This window comes from Glycine soja, chromosome 15 (genome assembly GCF_004193775.1).
Source record: "Glycine soja cultivar W05 chromosome 15, ASM419377v2, whole genome shotgun sequence".
Taxonomy (NCBI): domain Eukaryota; kingdom Viridiplantae; phylum Streptophyta; class Magnoliopsida; order Fabales; family Fabaceae; genus Glycine; species Glycine soja.
This window is the reverse complement of record NC_041016.1, coordinates 43,556,369-43,581,212: the sequence shown is the minus strand read 5'-3', so window position 1 is coordinate 43,581,212 and position 24,844 is coordinate 43,556,369. Positions and strand designations below refer to the sequence as shown.

At 32.4% G+C, this 24,844-nt stretch overlaps 1 protein-coding gene across 3 annotated transcripts; it reads left to right on the top strand.

The window, feature by feature from the left end:
• The first annotated feature begins 7,976 nt into the window (after positions 1 to 7,976).
• On the top strand, positions 7,977 to 16,823 carry LOC114387320 (transcription factor TGA6-like). Of its 3 annotated transcripts, none has more exons than XM_028347477.1 (12): positions 7,977 to 8,263; positions 8,819 to 8,957; positions 10,895 to 10,992; positions 12,003 to 12,079; positions 12,198 to 12,395; positions 12,660 to 12,731; positions 12,827 to 12,886; positions 13,732 to 13,809; positions 13,932 to 13,983; positions 14,149 to 14,420; positions 15,803 to 16,051; positions 16,347 to 16,823. In XM_028347477.1, the coding sequence occupies exons 2-12, from the start codon at positions 8,854 to 8,856 to the stop codon at positions 16,491 to 16,493; spliced, it is 1,407 nt and encodes a 468-aa protein (XP_028203278.1). In that variant the 5' UTR covers positions 7,977 to 8,263; positions 8,819 to 8,853; the 3' UTR covers positions 16,494 to 16,823. The 3 variants fall into 3 exon arrangements, with proteins under 3 accessions (XP_028203278.1, XP_028203279.1, XP_028203277.1); XM_028347478.1 differs by lacking the exon at positions 7,977 to 8,263 and adding an exon at positions 8,442 to 8,574; XM_028347476.1 differs by lacking the exons at positions 7,977 to 8,263; positions 8,819 to 8,957 and adding an exon at positions 9,976 to 10,090.
• The last annotated feature ends 8,021 nt before the right edge of the window (positions 16,824 to 24,844 follow it).

Sequence of the window (24,844 nt, the reverse complement as noted above, 5' to 3'; positions counted from 1 at the left end):
TAGGCGTCAGATCTCTAACAAGATTTTTCATAGGAGCGAAAGCTTTTGTAGTGCTCTTCGATCAAAGGTTCAGAGATAATAATTCTCATACCATAATAGGGATGATAAAAATAGATCTAAACCAAACAGTCTCCCTAATTTATATTGCCCCTAATTATACAATGAATCTTAATGATTTCATACAAAACATAAACCTAGAAGTTCAGACAATAGGTTTTGGAAGAAACTTTATGGGACATAACTTACACTTAGATATTACCTTTATAGGAAGAATAAGTGACCAAATATCCCCAGATATAGGATAAACACTAATCCTTTAGTGACAGTTTTATCATCTGATGGAATCCAGTTTTTGCCACCCAAAATCTTTGATTCCTCCAGAAATCAAAATAATCAATGACAAACACATATTGATGCTAGATCCTTTAGGAGTGCAATAACTACTCCTGGATCGACTATAATAACAAATAGAAGAAATAATTTTTCAGTAAGATTTATTGATTACGAAGACATACAAATTCCCCCAAAAGAGGAGAAACCTCTAGAAATTCTATGATGAATCTATGACATTGTTCATATTTCGAATCATATATTCTCTATGAGGAACATCAACAAACTGAAATCTTTCTTCCAGAAAAAATTTTCCTTTCCCAAAAACTCCTTAAAGCAGTTGAAAAATGGGAAGAAGACAAGAAATGTCAAGGACAAAGTTTTGTAAATAATGAAACAAACTATGATGACACTGATAAAGAAGATGAATATGTTTTCAGACAAAATTTATTCTCATCAATGGATAAAGAAGATTTAGATACATAGAGTATTGAGGATTTACTTGAAAAGATTGATTTACATGAATTTTATGAAAAAGAAATCAACTTCAAAAATAATTTAGAAATTAATGAAACAGAATCACTAGTTTCGTTTCCAGAATCTCATAAAGGCCTTATGGTCTATGCTTTTGGTACTAGTTCAAATTTTACTCCTCAATTTGATTATAGTATGGAAGACTACCAAATGGGATTCCCCCCTCATGAAAAAGTTATCACCCCAATGGACTTAGCTCTAGGAGATAATATAAAATCCAAAGGGAAAAGGCTGCCCATTGAAGCAACATTCAATATGCCATCTCTTTTACTAAACATAGGAAGTGTTGACCCCCAATTACTTCCAAACTACATAGAACAATGGACCTCTGTTGTTATAAGAGATTATAGGGTGAATCATGAAAGCCATGTATCCACCAGCCAAGACATGGTAGCAAGAGCCGAAACATATCTAGGAGACATAGCTAGAGCCTGCTGGGAATCGTTTAAACAAACTTTCCCAGAACAAATCAAAACAAATCTAGTAGACCGTAGTCCAAATATCTACAATTTCTATAGCCTGATATAGAGAATCTTTACAGGCCAATCCTTAAATGATGGAAATACCATCAACCAAAAGATTTATCTAGGTAATCTAGAAAGACTCTCCATAAGTTATTTTGGAAAAATAAAAGAATTCACCCAAGATTACCTAATGTATGCCTCTATAGCAGGTGGATTTACAAACCAATCTTTAGGAGAAAAATTATTCTTAAAACTCCCAGGGAAATTAGGACAAAAAATTAGAGACAATTGGAATGATGACCTAATTGACCAAGTCATGAACAATCTAACTGTCAGAATCCAACACATAATGAAAGTAATGGAAGATACATGTACCAATATAGCCATTAACAAACAAATAAAAATGGTCGATTCAGATATCTGTAAACAGATTTACACTCCTCAACAATACCACAAAGAAATTAGGAGTAAGAGACCTCAGTATAGACCTCCCAACAAACAAACCTCTAGAAAAAAGAATCTAACCCGTAGGTATTCAATTAGAGCCTTTAACTCTAGAAAACCTACACTTAACAAAGAAAGACATGCTAGAAAACTTAGAGATAACAAAACATATACAAAGCAATTAGAATGTTATGCTTGTCACCAACCAGGACATTACTCCAAAGATTGTCCAAACAAAACCAATTTGTTTACAAGAGAAGCAGAATTGATAAAAAATTGTAGGATGAATCTCATTCCCATAGATGAGACAATCTCTACTGACTCATAAATATATTCAATAGTTAGTTGGTCTGACTATACTTTTGAAGAAGAAGAAGTTAACAAAGATTATAAAATCTTAAATGAATTCACTAGAAATGAATACACCAATCTATACCTAGTAGATGACAAATATAATCATTATGGAGAAATCCTTGATGATATAGGATACAGCCTGATGTTCAAAACAGAACTAAATGACTGTGAACATGAAATACAATTCTACATAGGACCTGACCATAAGGAATGTCATTTTTGTAAAAGATATCCCCATAAAACGTTAAGAGCTCATTGTAGTCTATGCTATAAGAATTTTTGTAAAACTTGCGTACAAACAGTTTTGAAAATAGAATTTCAACTTTGGTGGCCCTATAAAATTATGAACAAGAGGATTTCCACTTTGGAAATCAGACTAAACCAGATGGAAAAAACTGTAGATTTTCTCTAGGAAAATTTTGAGAAAAACAGGAATAAAATTTTTCCTGAAGAACACATAATCGGACAAACTAGAAAAATAGTTTTTTGTTTTTAAGAAATTTGTTGATAAACTAAAAAAAAGAGGAATTTTTTTTATTGCATTTACACTTAGTGTAAATAATTTAAATACATTCTATTAAATGCTTTAAATTACTCAAAAAAATGGATTTAATTATATTTTTTAATTCCCTTAATAAATATAGTTGAGATTCAAATTTAGTTATTCTATTTGATTGGTAAACAAAAAAAAATAATTCTTTAGGGAGATTGTCAAATGTCCTTAGACTCCTTAAAGTTGTCATTATTTGCCACCTTCCAATTTAAATTTTTTGAATCATTCATTAACTTGACATTTAATATTAATTAAGATGTTGACAACTTGACATGACATTCTATTACACCATTACATCAATATTGTTGTTAAATATTAAATATCAAGTTAATAAATAGATTAAAATTGGATAATTTTAATGGTGGAATGAATTTGAGAAAAAAAAATTAAAGGACTAATTTGAATTTCAACAATAATAGAAACTAAAAATACAATTAAGGATAAAATATAAATATTAAATAATTTTATATTTTAATATTATAAATATTTTTTCTAAGTAACTTGGTAAATCATAATAAGTGTAATAGTAGTGACATCAATGTAATAGGCCGGTGTGCTGGTCATAATTTGTTGTGGAACTAAGGCTAAGGGAGTAAAATACCAGGAGATCTTCATCTGTATAATGGGTTACAAGCATATCATATAAGCGAACTTGACATCATCTTGAACCTAAAACTTTAAGGGATTAGGTTATTGGGTCTTCCTCACTTATATGTTACTTAACTTGTCAATTTCTATCCATGATGGAACTTTAACTTCATAATAATTCATATACATCTCAATAATAACACATTTACCTATAATTATTTCAACAATTATGCAATAACCTTATAATATAAACACCTCATGAACAACATAATCTTCTTACAATTAAACATACTACATTTGTAAAAATATTTTATAATCATTTAAAACATCAAAAGGGAAAGTATTTCAAGAGAATTTTCGAAATAACTAAATTCTAGCCCAATGATGCCAAAATCGTGGCCTAGTCAAAATGTTCCAGAGACAACATTTTCAAAAGGCTAAAATAAGTTTTTCATCCCTGTAAAATTTCCCAAGTCCGATTTTAGTCTTTGCAAAATTTCCATCCGTTTTGCATCCTCGTAAAATTATAGTGTCACTTTTTGGCCCGATACTAGATTTGGTTATGTCTAAGCCTATGTGGCATTCTTTTTATCTTAATATGATTTATGAGGGTTAAAATCCACCATCAAATGTAGAAAAAATGCCTCAAATTTTTTAATCCTTCTTTCCTAGCCTTTTCATCTTCTTTGAATTTCATTCAACCAAGCCCTAAGATCAACAATCATTGAATGGAATGACACAACAAGCAAGAAAACAATACACCCAACAAGAAAATTACAAACATCAAAACTTAGATATGGTAAAATGAATTCCCAAAACCTTAGTGAGAAAAACTAGATCTAAATCCATGATTGTTGGTTGCGGTGACATAGTTAGGTATTTGTTGGGGTCATACTGAAGTGACGTTCAGATGGTGGTGGGTGGCAAATCTGAGCCAGAGATGGTGGGTTGTGCCGCAAGCTTGAGCTTTCTCTTTAGAGGTTGTGCTCGTCAGAGGCGGTGGCCTCACTACCAAAGCCTCCTTAGAGGTAATCAAACTTCATCGACAGGAGGAATGACGGTGGCTCCAATGAGGGTTTGAAATTTAGGACCATCGTGGAAGATCCCATTGTGTCGGTGGAGTTAAATAATTATTTTATCAATAAAAAGAGTAGGTAGTCGATATAATTTTTTTAGGTTATTTAATAATTATAATAGTGTGAAAGTTCCATATACTAATTAAAAGGATTAAAAGATTGTTATTATTGCAAACATAATTGTCATAGTAATAATATAATATTATGTATCTAGTTTGGATAAGATGTTAAATTTGAATTTGTGATTAATGAAAACGATTTAAATCTTATCATATTTTATCTTAATATATTTTAAAGGAAAATAAAATATTAGATAATGTTAATAATTAGATAAATCTATATAATTGAGTAGAAAAATATGAAGAAAGATTTTATTAGTCATATCTATTGAAAATATATCATGCGACACAGTCTTAAATTATATACTCTTGTCCTTATATAAGGACAGACAATTAACTTCTCTTGGAACTTTATAGACAGTCTTTCTCAAAAAAATAGAAAATTAGTAGATCACGTATGATTAAGAAGAATGAAGAAACAAAGAGAATCTTGTTGACTCACTAAATGAAGAAAAAGAATAATAAGTGAAGAACGTGTCAATTACTATGTGATTCAAGAGGTGAGTAAAACATTTTTTTTTATAAACTTTCATGGTATAGATTTTTGGAAACACATTTTCTTGAGTTTACCGATCATAAATTGATATATTGATCCTTTCATAAATTAGCCCTTGTGATGATTTAAAAATTTAGGTTTCTCGGTATTCTTGCATGAAATTACTTAAGTGTTTGATACAGTCATACAAACATGTAGTTTCTACAATGTGAGATGTTTAATTTAATTTTACAAAAAGGAGTCTTGCAATGTACAAACCTTGATGCATATTGAATCTTGGAAATTATTTGAAAATTCATAAATCATCTTGCTTGAGTTTTGTGTTTAGCTATCATATATATCAACTAAAATATATTTTGATGTGTGTGTAGTTTGATTTCATAGTTAATTATTAATTGACTTATATGCCCTATAATTTGGGTGTGACTTTGTGAGGTATTAGTGCGTTACAATTATAGTAGTTATTTGGTAGTTATGTGGAATGATGTTTTGTAATTATGTGTGAATTGGTAATCATCTTTTAGGAAGTAGTGACTGTGTATATTTTATTACGAGAATTGAATATTCATGATATACCTTTGGGGTGAGAATAAGATAATTGATACCTCCCTCTGGGATGGAAAAAATATTTTGGATATTTTTATCTATGATGAGGAAGGTAGTGATATACACATCGGTTCTGGGAATTAATGAGTTGAGTCTAGTGATTCTAGGAATCACTAAGTTGTGTTTGTGATATTTGTTTATTCAAGAATTAAATACAATGAAGTGTTACTAAAGTGTTCTTTCATTGTGTGAATAATTTGGGATTGTTTTATAAGTATGCATCTATTTTTTAATTTAATTTTGTGGATACTATGGTTGGATTTTTTTGGTTACCGTGCCGACTAAGAACTACATTATTTGCAAACTCTTTTTGAACTTGTTTTATTCATTAGGATTATTATCTCATTGAAAATGTTGTTTACAAAGTTCGAGGAATAAGATTTTGAGATGGAGGAAAATTGAAGACTTAGTTCATTATTAGTTAAACTTTGTAAATGCCCATACTTAAGAATAAAAATGTTATTTATGTAAGAACTCGTTTATTTATAATATTTGCAAGTATTTCGTACTATTGAAATTACTAAATTTTTATTTTATACTTTTTAAAGTATATTTGTTCATTACGTGTTATTATTGTAACGAAGGACATTACAAAAATTGTCATTCATATTTGTATACATATTGGTTTTGCTTGTCAGAAATGGAACATGTTAGCAAGAAATGCCATTGATAGTATTTTTTTTTGCATGATATTCGTAGATGGATGTTGGAAAACCTTAAAGTCTCATATCATAAAAGTGGGCATTGGGCTTTAGTGTTTGATATTACTATCCATACTTTATGGAAATGTCGTAATGATTTGATTTTTGATAGTAGGAGCACAACAATGGACCAAATTGTTGCCTCCATACCCTGTTCTGCACATCAAGTGGAAACTAGTTTTATGAAGGTAGGAGGAAGCATGGAAAAGAATATAGGCACTACTACAATTTTTAGATTTAACATCGCACGGTTAACATCGGTTATTCATAAAACCGATGTTAACAAAAGTGCGGTGACATTTTTGTAAATAATTAGACATAGTTAACATCGGTTTCGGAAGGGAGGTGCAGGAAGTAAAATCCAAAAATAAGCTGGGTGTAAGACAAAGAAAAGGGCTGCGTCTTGTTGTTGTGTCAGGAAATCTCCCATCTTGATTCTCTGACACAGTAAAATTACTTTCAAATAAATAACACCAAATAATTAAATAATTTAATCAAACCACAGATAAAAATACAAAATACAATAAACATGTTAAAGCTGCATCGTAAAAAGTAACTAAATTCATTTGATTCTCTATACTTTATTTGTATATGGAGTAAAATAGAAAGAAAGAAATAAAATAAATGGGAAATAAAAGAAAAGTAAAATAAAAATGATGCGTTATTTGATTAGAATGAAATAAAAAAGAAAAAATAGAAGATTTTTATTTATTTCAATAAATACAAAAATTAAGTGGAAATGAATAAGTAAATATTATAATTTTTTATATTAATTAAAAAATAAATTTAACTTAAAAATGAGAACTTCTTATTATATTATTTTTTTCTTAATATAACTTATTTTCCACTTTATATGTTATTAAAAATAATTTGATTTTAAATATTTAAAAGTACAAAAAATGAGAAATCATTTCTTTTTTTCCATGTCTTATGGGGGAATAATTTTGTACTGAACTTCACAAATTTAATTCTTTCCTCTATTTCCACTCATCCAAATTATGGAAAATTACTCCATCTTCTTCATTTCCTCTACTTTTTTTTTTGCAATACACTCGACCAAACAATTTCTGTAATTACAACAAGCATTTAGACAATGATTTTTTCATTTATGATAATATTATCTGATTTTTAATAGATTTTTCCGTAATTAGAAAGTTAATTTTCTAAAATATTGAGGTTATGTCTCACCCAACTTATCTGTAGCTTTATCAAACAATTTTTAGAGTAAGCATTAAAATAATAAGTACCCTATTTAGCAAGAAGAAAAATAAAAACTAATGAACTTTACTAAAAGCTATTTTGAAGAAGTTTTCCTAACTTTTGCGGAACTTATTTAGTAAGAAGAAAAATAAAAATTAAGAAACTAAAATTAATTACATGTAATTTTTCTATAACTTTTCTATCAGGTTAACTAACAAGATGTTGAGCTATTAATATTATCAGATAAATACGATTATTTATTGACAATATAGATTAAAATATTTTTATTTTATTATAGGGAATAATTTTTTTTTAAACAAGACTAAAATAAAAAATTATTTGATAAAGATCAAAAGTAATTTAAGCAGTAAAAATATAAATTAAATGTCAAATAAAAATATTAATTAATACAACTAAAATAATACACGTTTTTTTGGTGCCAATAAAATAGTAGTACACGTTAAAGCACTAAAACATTACCATAAAAATGTAATTAAAAAATCATTAGTCCTTGGAAAGTGGAAGATTTGAGCAGAACAAGACATTTAGAGATTGGAATCATCCGTGTTCCTCTCTCTCATCTCTCTTTCTCTCTGTTCCCTCGGTTTCCTTACTTTGAAGTTTAATCCAATCCAATAATCCAATAACTACATACAAAGTTGAACAATACCACCATCATAGCGTATCATCATCAGAATTCCAAGGTGGATTTGCTTCATCTTTTACTCCGGCTTCATGCTGCATGAGTAAAGGCCGTTATGTTATGCTCATGGTGGATTTTTGTGCAACTGGGACTAGGTGATTTTTGAAAATTTCATCTTGCTCAGCTTGGATTTGGTGTTTTTTTAATTTAATTTTTATATTTTTTTTTTCATTTGGGGGCATTAGGGGCATCTGGGCTGGTGTCAAATTTGTCTTTTTCTTCTCAAAGTGTGTTGCTTTGACTTTGAAGCACTTCGTTTGGTGGGGTGTGTTCTCATTTTCCGTGAGTTGGGCTTGTGGGTACACACGGATGTGTTAAAGTTTTCACTTTTTTTTTTTACACACGTTGCTGATTTTTTGCTCACACGAGTTACTCCAACTCAAGGGTTTTTCTTGGTTATGCTACAGTATGTGATTTTGTTTTTCTTTCTCTGTGGTATTCACTGTGTTCTTGTCATTGGAATTTACTTTGTGTTTAGGAGGAGGGTTTGTTAGGATTGGTTTGCTTTATGTTTGTTTCTGATTTTGTTTTGCTTTGTACTAGTTCCCAGAATTTCTCAGTAGTTTGGTTTTAGCTTTACTGAAGAAGCTATTTTGTTCTTGAATTTTTGGGTTAGGGTTTTTAGGTTTTCATGTTTTGTTGAGGTGCAGGGGAATTGATGATGTGGTGGTGGTGAGAATGATGTATGGGGAGTAGAACTACCAGGAGGGTTGTTGGTGTTGAAGATGACAAGGGAGCTGAAAGAGGAATGCCGAGCTCCAATTCTGAGTTACCCATTTCCAATTCATGGTAAATTTCCTCTTTGCAATTGTTCTTGGTTTAGGATTTGCATGTGGAGAAATTTTATTCATTTCTTAAGTCATTTTCTTTTCTTTTTGCTGAATTTTCATTGCCAATGGTTGTTTAACTTATTAGTTGTAGGTGTTCATTTGATGTTTGCTCACACCAGTGGTACATGAGAAGTTTCTTGCTGTTTCGCATTGAGATGTTTTTATTAGACCTTTAATGATGTTGGATGATACTTAGAATATTTATAACATTGTGATATTTGTGGTTGCTTGGGTTTCTTTTGTTTTGATTTTTGAATAAGGAATAAATACTAAAGGGCTATGTTATGGTTATCAGTTTTTTGGAATAAATCTATATAAACTAGTGGTGCTCAAAATGGATTTATACCCTTGTAATTGGAGATTAATACCTCTCTTCTTGAGTCCCCAATCCATTGTGAAGGTGGGTTTCAGTTCAAGATCCTAGGTGATATGCCTAGGGATAATTTCAGGAAACCACATAGCAACTGCACTCAGATGCAGCAGTTGCTCAAGATTTAATGTAAAAGTGTCCAACTTCAGTTGGTGGGCCTGAACTGTGGTAATTTTTTTTAGTACCATAGGCATATATACAGTCCATGATGGGCCCAGTAAGCCCTTGTAAGTTTATACTCATAGGCAGAAGGCTAAAATTCAGCCATATTGTAATTAGAAAATATATGAGGAATTTCATTGGGCCAGAGGTGTGATCCTGGGCTGGGAGCTAGCATTGCTCTTGCGGTTCTGTGCTTTCTCTATTTTCACAATTAATATAATTCTCCCTTTTTCAACAGATAGGTGCTAGTACCTATCGATTGGTGGTTTTGTTGATAGTTATTTGAGGTTGAGAGAGATTTTTGTTGTATGCAAACTTGCATGGCTTCATAATGCATTGATGCCTTGGAAACTCATGTGGCAATGTTGAGACTTCTCGCAAAAATCAGAATGTGATACAGCAGAGTCATGATTCAATGCTAAAGGAACACACAATTCATCTGAAGGATCATCCTGCCAAGCTCTGGCTGACCAGGGTCGAGGACGTTACCAAGAGTCTGGGATCCTTGCTGACCAGGGTCGAGAATGTTACCAAGAGTCCAAGACCCTTGCTGCTAGAAAGTATGCAGCTTTTCTTTGTAAATGAATTTGTGCTAGTTGTAAAATTGTCCCAATAGTTTTCTGTGCTATAGGAATTTGTTGGTTTTGAGCCAAATAATGACCAATCATAATCTTCCAGGCTGAGAGGTAGGTGATTTGTTTTGTCTTTTGATGTGTAGGTCAAGGGTAAAGGGAAACATTGTTAGTATCCTTTTAAGTTAAAAAAATAGAAAGATTTTAGGTATATCTGTCTACCAATTCAAGAAATCTAAAAGTAGTTTAGACTTCAGATTTGATTGAGGATATGTGTTATGATATAGAATAGAAGTGTGTCCAATGGTTTTTTGTTTTTGCGTTCTATGTTGTGTCACTTGTGTGGCATTGTTAAAGAACAGAATATGGGTGATTGCAAATAATGGATTTCTTTGATTTTTTTATTGTGTTAAAATCAATATATTGACTTGGATATTCTTAAATAAGTTATATCATCGTGATTTAAGAAAATGACTTTCGTAATTCTTTGAATATGTTTTTACAAAGTGTACTGTATGCCAAAAATCTCATAGCTCACTTTTGCTTCCCTTTCCATTTTCTGTAAAACTGCTCTCAAGTTTCTCCTTTTAATGAAAATCTGGGTTATGTTTTAGTGAGAATAGAATATGCATTTTAGAAAGATTCAAAGAAAAGTCATGGATTTGGTAATTTGGGAACCTGATTTTGTGCTCTACTTCCTATAGATGACTTCTGTTTTTATGTGATTTTTCTCTAAAATGAAAATAAAGACTGACTTGTTTTAGCTTAATTCTGACAACGTATGGTTTTCAGCTATACAGAGGAGAGCACAATTGATTCTTTTCATGTTTCTGACTTTGGAGCATTTGATCAGTCATATCGAATAGGGGATGCTGTTGACCTCAGTGGAAGTAAGATTTCTGCAATCCATCATAACAAAGTTTTCAATAATTATCTGTTTGTTGTATTATCTCATGTTATGATGCATGAAATCATCTCTGTAAGACGTTGTTCTTTTTTTTTTGTTTGTGTAGATGTTTAATTATCATTTATAATAAAAATGGAATTATGCAATGGTTGCTCTTTGATTATCTCGAGGTTGTAAATTCCTTTTTTGGGTAAGGTGCTCTGATTTGTAGCATTGTAAGGATTGCAAGGTAACTTCAAGAGAGAGTTTTATTACACAACATAGGGTCTTGATCTTGAAAATCATTTTAAGAGCCATAAACAAAAAACCTGACAACTTATAAATCCAAGAATCAAGTAGTGACAGTTTAAGGGTGATGAAAATTTGACTTTTAAGTATAAATTATTGGAGGAAGGTTATTGAAAATCACAAGGTAGTGCTAACCTCATTTGTGATGATACACCTAAGAATGTCAGGAAGGGTTCTAAAGCCATCTTGAGTGAATTAAAAGGTTTTGGACTAAAGAGATAAGGAAACTTGGTGGTGGAATAAAAGGGTTTGAGAAAGAATAAGAAACAAAAGGGAGTATTTCAAGGTCTTACCCAGGTTGAAAATGAGCAACGCATCAAAAGGCTAGAAATGAGATAAGGAAAGCGGTAAGTGAGGCCTGATCCAAAGCTTTTTAGGAGTTTTTTTTTTAGATCTTGTAAAAATGAATGTAGAACAAAAGATGTGTAAGCTTGCCAAATATATGGAAAGGAAATCAAGAGATTTGAACCAAGGAAGGTCTACAACAAAAGTTATGTATCTATCAAACATAGCTTACTTGGCAAAGGTAACATTGACTAAAAGGGGAATAATCTCACTCAAAGGCACATACAGGCACATATGTTACTGTTAGCCAAACACCTAGAAATGGATTTTTATAACTTGATTATTTGTTTTTGCTACAAACTTGGTTTTATATTTTTTAGCCTTTTGTTTGCTAATGATTTTTCCTAATCATTGATTCAGACCCAGTTTACAATTCACTAAAAGTAAACAGCCAAACAATTTCTCCAGGTTCTGTTCACATTAGTAGTCTTGGTCAGGTGAGTTTTTCTAGTTCTTTTCATCCAATGAACTCCCTGCTTTGGTGAATAAGGCGAAGTTTTAGCTGGTTACAGTATGTCATATTTTCTAGTTTTCTTTATTTTCTCTTTAATATAGTTGCCAACTTCACTTGAAAAAAGCCCATTGACAAATCAAATAGAGCCGCATAGGTTACGATTACAGAAGGTTCAATCATCAAATCCTGGCACAATATTAGTTGGTAATACAGATAACCAGGAGGAGTCTGCCATGGCTGATGCCAGTCCTAGGACTGATATTTCTACAGATGGTGACACTGATGACAAGAATCAGCCGGTGATGTTTCTTTACCTTTTATTCTTTTCTCCCTTGTACAATTGATGCTATCTCAAGTCCCCAACCTTCAGTTGCACATTTGGCAACCTGTTGAGGTTGAACTTGTGATCTATTTTCCAAGTGCGTGATTGAATTTAATCCAAATAGTGTAAAAATAAAATGTTTGAGCAGAAGTCTTTTTGAGTCTGTTCCTTAAATCAGCGCAGCAACTTCGTTAGTAGATATTCTTGACAATCTAACTTTTGATGTGTGCTGTATTTGCAGTATGATAGAAATGAAGCCCTTGCTGCTGTTTCCGACTCTAGTGACAGATCGAAAGACAAATCAGATCAGAAGGTTGAATATATTATAAATTTCATTACATGGATAATATCTAGAATTCAAAATGGTATTTGTTACATCATGATAATTTTTTAAAAATATTATTGTAGACTCTCCGCAGGCTTGCTCAGAACCGTGAAGCTGCCAGAAAAAGCCGCTTGCGAAAGAAAGTATGAATCATAATTACTTATGTTTTTCAGTTAATATTTATTCACATAAATGAGTATACTATCTTGTTTACCTGCCTTTTTTTCCAAAATAATAATTAAAAAAAACTACTTACCAAAATAATATAGAATAAAAAATATTATTATTATGGGGTATTTTTGGACACATTAGATCAGACATGGAAGGAAGAGGACAACTATGATAGAAAATGACTGAGGTTTATGCATTATCAAAATTTTCATTTTTTGCAAAGAAAGCACCGAAAGCTTTAGGCATTATTATTATAAAATATCATTGCTATTCATTTTATAAATTATAATATAAAATTAATATAATATAGTGAAATAATTTTAGAGTTAGTAGTTACAAAATATTTATTATAATATTAATATCAATAAGCTGAAAATGTGGGGGAATATTGAAGAGAAAGAAATTCTGTAGAGAAAACCAATGCCAGCTTATCCTCCTCTATGATTTGTAACTTTCTGTTTGAGAGAAAGTGATTCTTCAATTTTCTTCAGATAAATACATAGATTGGCCCGCAGTTAATTTCAAGGTGAGGGTTATCACTTGGTGCTTCATAGCAAAAGAATTGCAAATTGATGAATTACTTTCTTGTTCAGTGTTGTGTTTCTAGAAAGTTGTTCTACTTGTGTTTTCTGTCATGATAATTGCTATATAGTTGGATTCAATGATTTCCTCTATGCTTTTTTAACTTCTGTGGCCCCTTTATGGTAGTTATAAGAAATAATTATGTTTATGTCCCACTTTCTATTCAAATGCAAGACATAAGATCATCACTTGCTTAAGCTCATTCTGTTTGTACGTCTGTGGCTTCTCTACATAGGCGTATGTCCAACAGTTGGAAAGTAGTCGTTTGAAGCTGACCCAACTAGAACAAGAGCTTCAGCGAGCTAGGCAGCATGTGAGGTTTAGTTAATCCTTGCAATTAATTTGTGTTCAATTGTCTGCTTTGCTTGTTGTATGACACATTTCCTCGGCAATCATGTTCAATTTTAAACCAATATCTCGTTTTTACCTCTGTAGGGGATTTTCATATCAAGCTCGGGTGATCAAGCACATACATTGAGTGGAAATGGTATCTTACGTCTAAAATATGTTACTCATTTCTATAGTTTGAATATAAAAATGTGTCTAAAACATAATATAATCCGTGTCTCTTGTGTTATTTCAGTAAACATTAAAGTTCTACACTGTTGTGTTAGGTTATTCACACCATAACCATCATTAAGTTGTTTTCCAGGGGCAATGCAATTTGATGCAGAATATGCAAGGTGGCTGGAAGAGCAGAATCGACAAATTAATGAGCTGAAAGCTGCTGTAAACTCTCATGCAAGTGACACTGAACTTCGCATGATCGTTGATGGTATATTGGCACATTATGATGAGATTTTTAGGCTGAAAGGTGTTGCAGCTAAGGCTGATGTTTTCCATTTGTTGTCTGGTATGTGGAAAACACCTGCTGAGAGGTGTTTTTTGTGGCTTGGTGGTTTTCGGTCATCTGAACTCCTCAAGGTCAGGTTATGCTGATCCTTTTCATTCTGGTTTCATGGTTTAGAAAATGGGTTTTCTAGAGCAGTAATTGGGCCATTTTGTTTAAATTTTTTTAAGAAAAACTGATTTTGGTATAAAATAATTTAGTGATTATTTTTTAGAGATTTAGAAAAAGTAGAAGTTGATTCATGTTCGTTTACAATAAAAAAAATCACTTAAAAAAAAGTAATTGATTTTATGAGAAGCTGTTTCAAATAGCTTAAATAATTAGATTTCTGATTCTTTTCAGCTTCTGATTATTTTGAAAAGCTGTAACAAACACATAAAAAACAAAAAAAAGTGATTTTTTTTAAAAGTGATTATTTGATGAAAAAAGCTTAAACAAATGGGCTCAATATTTCCTGGCAATATAAAGAGTAAAATAAAATCTCTTATAGGATTTTGGGAATTATTAGAAGCTAGATGAAGAATGTTGCGAAAAAGTAATTATATTCACATGCTAGGTTAATTTGTGGCATCTATATTTGTACTTTTTAGTGCTCGCTGCCCTGTATCGGTGGTTAGTGGTTGCTCAAGAATCTAAATGAATGATGATATAGTATTACATAGGGCTTGTTTTGAATGACTTACTGGCAATATGTGGGAATGCTTCTGTTGATGCCGTTGGTAGTCAGTGTGTTTTGATTTTTGCTTCAACAAGGATAGATTTAATTTTACTTGTGACCCACACACAAATGATAAGGGTTACATAGTAGAAAATGCAATAAGCGTAGCTTTTTTTTTTTAATTCCAGAATCTGCATTCCTTTTTGTTTCTCAAGTTCAATGAGCATGCATAGCTAGTGTAAACTTGCATTGTCAGTGCTCTGCTTGTTCTCTTCATCTATAAACTATTGCTCTCAGCAATTCTGTCAGGTTTTCAACCAATTTAGTTATAATTTGTTGCAGTTATTCATATATCTCTGTTACTTTTTATATATATAACAATAACTACAATTTCACCCCCCCTCCCCTCACACTTGCATCCTGCATGCATTTAGAAAATGAGTATTCCGGCATCCTGCTAATACTTGGCTAATTAAATAGAGCTTTGCAATCTATTGACCCCTCTATCTCTGACTTATTTCAAAGATATATCAATATCGATACAAGAATAAGAATCTGCTTGGGTGGTGGTAGCGAAGTGCCAAAAGAACAATTAAATTGTGCTCTATCTAAACCCCTGAGTGTGAGATCTAATCTTTTCCATGATAATGCTTATTCATGATTCATATGTTTGTCTTGAACTTCTAAAATACACATTTTTCATAATTGTGGCTACTGAGGTTTTATTTCGGATATGTGGAGTCATTTTATAATTTCCTTGACTTTGACTTGAGTCCTGTGAATTTGGTTGCATTGCAGCTGCTGGTTAGTCAATTGGAGCCTCTCACAGAGCAGCAGCTGATGGGTATTACCAACTTGCAGCAATCCTCCCAACAAGCAGAAGATGCATTATCTCAGGGCATGGAAGCATTGCAACAGTCCCTTGCAGAGACATTGTCCACCGGAGCACCTGCCTCATCTGGTTCATCAGGGAATGTGGCAAATTACATGGGTCAAATGGCCATGGCCATGGGTAAGCTAGGGACACTTGAAGGGTTCATTCAACAGGTACTTTTTTCTTTGTTGCACTTGTATGCAAATAGTTTGCTACATTGGTGAATAAGTGAAGAAGAATCTTTTAGTCCAGCCTTGATTTCCTAATATTATTTACAACTGATAATTAACATCTTGAACAACTCATTTTGGTTTGACTGAAGTTACTCATGTTTTTCCATTCCCCCTAAAAAAAAAACCAAGAACATGCTTGCTCTTGTTAACAAATATTTATATATTATTTACAATAAATAGCCCTATTAAAATATCTAATTCATGGCTCCATTTCTGTGGTGTTTATGATTACAAGGCTGACAATCTTCGCCAACAAACTCTTCAACAAATGCACCGTATACTGACAACTCGCCAATCAGCTCGTGCACTCCTTGCTATACATGACTACTTTTCGCGTCTGCGTGCTCTCAGTTCACTCTGGCTTGCTCGCCCTAGAGATTGATGGGCGCGGTAAATAGTATGGCAAATTAATTTTCATGGATCCATCACTAGCAATACTTGGTCATCATAACTCTTGACAAGTTTTCTTGTGTTGTTTTGTTGTACTCTTTGTATCACTGATGTTAGTGCTTCATTGAGTCAGTCTAGAAACGAAATTGGTGACAAGAAGTATGAATATTACTAATAATATTGTCCATTGTAATTGTTGAAGGGCTTTGTTTTTTCCATACAAATATAGTTGGGCCATATGATATATTTTAAGGGTTGTTTCAGTCGCCATAGTTTACCCTTGGATCTGAGTTCATACAAAATTGTTGAGTTTATTCTTTTATTTTTCTCCCAATTTGACTTTTTTTCTTTTCAGTGGGTTCAAAATGCTAGTCAGTATATGAGAATATGAAGAAATATTTGGAAGAGGAGTGAAGAGAATGATCACTCTTTTACAATGAGTCAGGGTTTTGTATTTATAATTTTATATAGGCTACGGAGTGGTAGCAAGCGTAGGGCAAGTCGTTGTGACTAGGAATAATAGCTAGTTATAATACTGATCTTGTGTTTCGGCCCTTATTGCATGCTTTGGTTTAAAGTTTGCAAATTTAAACTCGGGTTGAACTTAAGTTTGTTTGCAAAATGTATTTTTGAAGGTATTCACACATGTCACGATGTCGGGTTTACTTTAAATTAAGATACGGTCAACACTCAAAAGTATATTTTTTTTAACTATTAGCCAAACATGCCTTAATTCATGTTATTAGGTTGCCAACTTGCACATAATATGTCATGATATTTTTAAAAAATGAAAATTGATACTCATACACGTATGTATCTTCATGTTTTTGGGTATAAAAATGCAGGACTAATTTGTTTAAACTCATTTGTTTAAATAAGTATTTCTTTTAATAAAATAAATAATTCTTTTTTATTTTTTTAGTGTTTGTTTAAACTGTTTTTGTTTTGAAAATTAATTTTTTTTATTTATTTTAAGAAATAAATTTTATGTGTTTCTTAAAAGAAATCTTTATATAAAAAATACTTATTTTAAAGTTATATTTTTTAAGTTTTTTAAGAGGGGTACGAAATATATAACTATCAAGGTTTTGAGCATAAAGATTACCGACATGTGAAAATGGCCCGAAATCTGCACCATCTAGAAAAGATTATAGTGGTATTAAGGTGTTATTCAATTACCTGAAGATATGAAGAATAATTCACAAGGATATTATTATTATTATTATCGAAAGGGGCCTTCCAAAGGCCCAAAAGAAGGCTAGAAAGCAATTATACAAGTTTTTCTTCCTACACCATTCAAATTTCATATATATATATATATATAATTTGTTTTTAATTTCAACATTATCCTTACATATAACTTATATAAATTAACAATTCGTATAGACCATACGGAATGACAATTTGTATGACCAATATTATGTTAGAAACATGCTTTACGAAATAATTTAAAATGACCCATGTAGTCTACTATGAGGAATGCTAGCCATTATGCTTGAGCCCTTGAAAAAAAAACCCCCACAGCTTTGCAACGAAGACACTTCCTCTCCCTAAGTTTCTAAAAAACCCCAAATCCACTTCCTATTGGGTGTTGCTTTGGGCACTAGCAGAATTACTGGTACACACTTCTTCTTCTTGTGACATTTTCATTTGTTTGCATTCACTTTCGTTCTCGTGAGAGGTCTTCTGTGAGATGTGCTCATTTGTAGTTTTGTCCTCTTTGATGGAGGTGCATTGTTTACGGTGGTTCGTCGACAAGTGGTGGTTGTAGTGGCGATGGTTGGTTTGGCCACTAAAGGCGAAGGTAAGGTCTTTGATCTGGTTTTTTTCCGTGCAAAACTTACTGATTGATAATTTTTAAGTTTTATACAACTTAGAGATTAGTAATCTGTAAGAAACTTACGGATTGACAATTCGTAACTACCATAAATCCGTAAGTTTCATTTTTTTTATTTTTATAAATTTGTTTTATTGTTTAATTAAATAAAATTAGAATTGTTAATTAAAAAACTTTTAAATATATAGTTTCAATACTCATTCGAAACTTGTTGTTTGTATAGTTTGAAAATGATATTAATCTTAAAAGAATTTATACTTTTAATTTAATTTAGTCGTTTTAACATAAATTTGTTTTTTTGTCCTTTTAATTTAATGTATTATATTATTAAATGTAGTAAAAAATGTGAAAATTATGTAATAGTATAATTATGGTGTGGTTAAGAGTTTTTTGTTTGTCATTAAAAATTTTCAATGTTTTGTTAAGATGGACAAAGATTGGTGGGTGCATGATAGTATAATGTCTGAAGAAGTTAATATGAATGAACAAAATGAAGGCGAAGCTGGTGTGAATGAAGAACATATTGATTATTTTGATGTGTTCAATACTTCTCAGGTATTAATATGGTTTATTGTTATTAAAATAAGTAAATGAATGTCCCTTGAAGACTAAACTTGTATGGATTGCATTGTAGGTGTTTGCTACCCGTGATGATGTTCTGCATTGGGCTTGATCTGTTGCTTAGAAAATTCATTTTGTGGTGATTATGTGGTCAGACACAAATAATGGTATCAGAGAAAGGACTCTCGTTTGTTTTGATTGGTTGTGAAAGGAGTGGTTAGTATAAGGCCAAGAAGAAAGATTTGGTAAGAACAATTACTTACAATAGAAAATGCGGGTGTTCCTTTAAGTTGCGTGCAAAACTAGTGGTGGGAGGCGAAGGATGGATGATGAAGTTAATATGTGGGAGTCACAATCATGAATTGGCCAAGTCATTAGTTGGACATCGATATGTTGGTTGACTGGCTAAGGATGAGAAGATCATTGTTGCTAATATGACAAAGTCAATGGTGAAACCAAAAAATATTCTTCTAACATTGAAGGAGCACATTGCCAATAGTTATGAAACAATCAAGCAAATATACAATGCAATAAATGTTTATCGTTCTTCCATAAGAGGCAGTAATATTGAAATGCAACAACTAATGAAGCTTATTGAATGCGATCAATTTATTCATTGGCATAGATTGAAGGATGATATTGTATGTGACATATTTTGGAGTCATCCTGGTGCATTCAAATTAACCAATGCTTGTAATTTGGTATTTTTGATAGATAGTATCTACAAAACAAACAGGTATTGATTGTCGTTACTTGATATTGTTAGTGTGACACCAATAGAGATGACATTCTCTACTACTTTTGCCTATTTGAAAGGAGAACGTCTAAATAATGTTGTTTGGGCTCTACAACGATTTACAGGTCTTTTCCTTAGACATGATGCACTCCCTGGAGTTATTGTTACTGACAGAGATCTAGCATTGATGATGCAGTAAAAACTGTATTCCTTAAGGCTACCAATTTGTTGTGTCTATTTCACATTGATAAGAATGTGAAGATAAAGTGTAAAACCCTGGTTGGTAAAAAAAAAATACATGGGATTGCGTCATGGAAACCTGGGCAAGTTTGGTGGATTGTCCTTCTAAGCAAGAGTTCAATGAGTGCCTTAAGAAATTTGAAATTGCTTGCTCACCATGGCCAATGTTTGTTGACTATGTCAACCAAACATGCTTGATTCCCCACAAAGAAAGATTTGTTAAAGTCTGGACGAATAAGGCGATGCACTTAGGAAACACAATAATTAACAGGTATGAAAATTGTAAATTTGTGTTGTTGTTAGGGTTTACGATTGAATGGATAAAAATAATTGTGTTTGTTTAATTGGTTGTGTATTTCACATGCAGGGTTGAGTCTGCTCATTGGACCTTAAATAGAGTACTACAGAAGAATCTTTGAGACCTATGTAGTGTTTGGGAAGTCATGAACAACATGATCACATTGCAATACACTAAAATTAAGACATTTTTTGAGACAAGTACACATGTGGTTGGACATGTTTTTAAAGTTACCTTATACAAGAAACTACTTGGCATGATATCAAGGTATGCTTTAAACTATATTGTTGTTGAGTATAAGCATGTAAGTTATGCTGGTACTGACAGTTCTCGTCATGTATGTGTAATGAGAATTACTCATGATCTTCCTTGTGCATGCGAGTTAGCTAGATATGTTGTTGGTAGCATACCTCTAGGCGTAATTCATATGTTTTGGTGGAGGCTAAGTTTTTTAGACCAAGGGTTATCTAAGCCCGACGTGAACATAACCAAAGAGATGGAAACCAAATCCAAGCGGTTTGAAGAACTTGATGTTTATGGCAAAGTTACTCTAAAGAGTAAGCTTCGGGAAATTGCCTACCCTGATCTAAACTCTATGTGTGATCCTCTAGAAAATGTGAAAACAAAAGGTACTCAGAAGAAAATGATGACCAAACATCAAAGATCAACAAAGCGTGATCCGTCTTACTGGAAGTATGTTGATGCATTACATTCTGTGCAAAATAGTAATTCTTCAGTCAAACGTAGTGCATCTTTATCTGAACAAGAAAAACCAAGAGGACCATGCTGATGTTAGATCAATTTCATCCATGCATTCATGATTCCATTGAAAACATTGTTGATGTCAAAGTTGATGGTAATTGTGGATATCATGCAATTGTTGCCTTATTTGGCATGGGTGAAGATTCTTGGTCTTTTGTGCGCAACCATTTACTTAAAGAACTTGCAAAATGGTCTGTTTAGTATATCAATCTATTTGGTAGCATAGACATATTTGAGGAATTAAAGCGGTCACTACTTGTTGATGGATTATCCATGGCATATAACTTTTTGGTTACATTCTTTTGGATTAAATTTGTTATTATAATTGTTTCATGTAGGTAACCATAGATAAGTGGATGAATATAACCGACTTGGGATATGTGATTGCATCAAGGTATAATGTCATCCTTGTTTCTCTTTCTCTCTAACAAAGCATGAAGTTTTTTTCTCTTAGAATTCAACCACCAACAGATTGTTCTGTGCATCGTGTTATATGTATCAGTCATGTGTACGACAATCATTTGGCTAAGGTAAAAGCATGATCATTCTGTTTGTGTAATTTTTGTAAAAAAAAATGTTTTGATAATTTGAATATGTTTTCTAAAAGACTATTGTCCCTTACCACTAGTAGTTTTGTTATAGTCTACACATTGTCATCATCAGGCAAAACAGCCACACCATATATTAGTAGAATGCAACAACATACAAATTTGTCAGGGTTGAAAACAGACTATTGATTTAGGTGAAGCTTAAACATTTAGTTACTTATGTGGTTGCCATGTAATACGATAATATACACGTGTTTCATTGGACGTTCATATAATTATCTATTTTAGTTAAGCTTCAAACGGTATATAATTATTTATGTTTTAGTGTTACTTGAATACCTAGGGTCTAGGGTTACGTGACTAATTAGGGTTTAGGATTAGCTTGTCTATGTAGGGTTTATGGTTATTTGATTAATGTGGGTTTTGGGTTACCTTACTAGATAGGGGTTAGGATCGCTTAACTAATTAGGGTTTAGGATTAGCTTACACTAATTTTGGTTTAGTGTTACATTTCCAACTAGGGAAAATAGTTATGTCGCAAATTAGGATTTACTGTTACTTGATCAATTAGGATTTATGGTTAATTTAGTACTTATGGTTTAGTGTACGTGACTAATTAGGGTGGTTACAATAATTAGGGTTATTAAAGGTTTAACATTGCATTATAAATTGGTAATTAATTTAAAATTCACATACAACATAAACAATAATAATTAAAAAGCTTATCAAATAACATTAAATAATAAACATTGTTCAGTCATATTGCATACATAATTCATAAAACCTAAAAAAATCGTAAAAGTCTTCATGCATCTTTCATACGCCGCCTTCGTCTCGATCGAACATATATGTTCTGTTGCTCAGTCACACCTCTTGCAATCCTTAGGCAGTCTTTGGTGATAATGTATGCTTTTGTTCCTTCGGTCACTATCCTTAGGTTGAGCAACCTTTTCAACCTTTCAGCTATTGCTTGACAAGCCTCCTAGGACATTGACAACAAGGAAAAAAATTTAGGATTAATCCATGTTCAGATAAAATGGGAAATAATGACAACTTAAAATAAATTTTACCATTACATGTCGCGACTACTCTACATCAGCATATGCATCTGTAGGTGCTTCTTCCATAGTCGTTGCTGCCACTAGCTACTGAGGAAGATATGGTTCAACAATTGTGTCATCATGCACACCACGGGTGGATGTTTAGGAGGATACCCAGGTTGTGCAAGAGTCATGAAGGGATGAAATATCATGTAAAACCATTCCATGTAGTCTGCTGCACACTATCCGGGCGCAACACATATTTGACCCACCGATACAAGGTATTCAGAAAACTTAATCTATCTATCATAAATATCTTCTACACATACACATGGAGTAGCAGGGTGTGGTGGAATAGTCTGCACATACCCAAACTGCCGCACAACCCTCATTATTTTCTCTTATTTCTTAACCCTTTTTGTCACCATTTTAATTATTGATTAGCCTTAATTGTCAAATTAATTATACAGTTTTATCATTTGGGCCTACTTGACTAATTTTGTGTTTTTAATTTAATTTCAGGAGAATTATAAGCAATTGGGCTTGAATCCGGAATTAGGCTTTGGACTTGAAGAGAGCAGACAATTATATTTTATCAAATCTTATTTTATCCAGATTTTATTTCATCCAATCTTATCTTATCTTGTCTAGATTTTATTTTATTTCGTTTATGGGCTTGGACTTAAAATAGATTTGTAAGCTTTGGGGCTGATGACCTATATAACAGCACCAGGGTTTTAGTTTATGGAGTTTTTTTGGAGAGTTTTTGGAGAGGAGAATAATTCTAGGGTTTTAGAATTCCAGTTTTTACTGTTCATGCGCACTGTTCACGTAGAATAAAATTCATTTTCTGCACTTTCGTTCCTGCTTCAATCTACAATTTCGTTTTCTACTGATTAATGGAAGACTAAGTCTCCAGCGTTGTTTTCTCTTGAGGATCAACCACAACTCTCTTTGAGGTTTTGTTATTACTATTAAATTCTGATCAGTTTTTCCTCTTCACCAATTACTCTGTATTTGTTGCTATTAATCCATGCATGCTTAGTGCTTGATTAATTGTCTTTGCGCTTAATTTATGTTCATGCTTAATGATCAGTTTCATTCATGATTAATTGGTGTATGTGTTGCTTAATCACATAATGACAGCCTTATGTTAATTTTCGCTTAGTAATTTAATTTAGGGTTGGATTAAGTGGTTGAATTGATTAAGGATAAATTCTCGTAACTTAGGATAAGAGACTTGCTTGTGAATCAAGGGAAAACAACATGTTTTAATTTTGTTATTTTTTAATTCAAATTTGCTTGCTGTTTAATTTACAAAAACAAACAACCCTCCCCCCCCCCAATTCGTTACTGTTTTATTACTATCTGTTATGAACGTTTGGTTGAACATTGCTTGTTGGGAGATGACCTAGGATCACTTCCTAGATACTGCATTTTTAATGTTTATTTGATTCGGGTATGACCTCGATCAATATGTCTAGAAAATAAAGAGATCAACTCAAATTCTCTAAATGCACGGTGGTCACCGTAAGGAATCCAACACACAACATCATACCTCAATCTATCCATATGCTTACGATACATTGACATGATACATTGACATTGATAGTGCCTTCCCTCTCATTATAATCTTCAGCAACAAAAGGAAACTGCTCATAGATCCAACATTGAACATATTTTAAAAACAACAAAACAACACTCAATATAAACTAAAAAAACAAATTTTTTAAAAAAAGAATTAAAATTATATGTAAAAGTGTGATATATCATGTAAGTTGTCTGGCACTGCGCTTTGACGCATCATTCAAATTGTCATACATATGGACTAGAGCAGCAACTCCCCATGTGTAGCTTCCACTCTGTGTCAGGTCACAAAACGTGTCCAAGAATACCACATGAACGTGTGTGTCACTCTTGTTAGGAAAGAGTATGCAATTTACCAGATGCAAAAAATATGCTCGAGCTAATACAATCCACTGTGTTGCATCACATTTGCTCCGATATATGTCTCGAAGCCAGGATAGCGGAACATATTGATGTAAGCTCCATTGGAGCTTGTAGGCCTAGAATCTTCTTCATCAATGGATTCCTTTGCTTCTTGGAAAATGAATGGCAGCGGAATGGAGAAGGAAGAGAGAGAGGAGACGCCACTTCAAGGAGAAGATGAGTCTAGAAGAAGTTCACCACCATAGGAGGCCATGGATAAGAGCTTGGAGGAAGAAGGAGATGAATGAATGGAGAGGGAGAGAAGAGCACGAAATTTTGTGCTCTAAATGAGCTCTGAAATCTGAAGTTAATATTCAAATGATCAAAGTTCA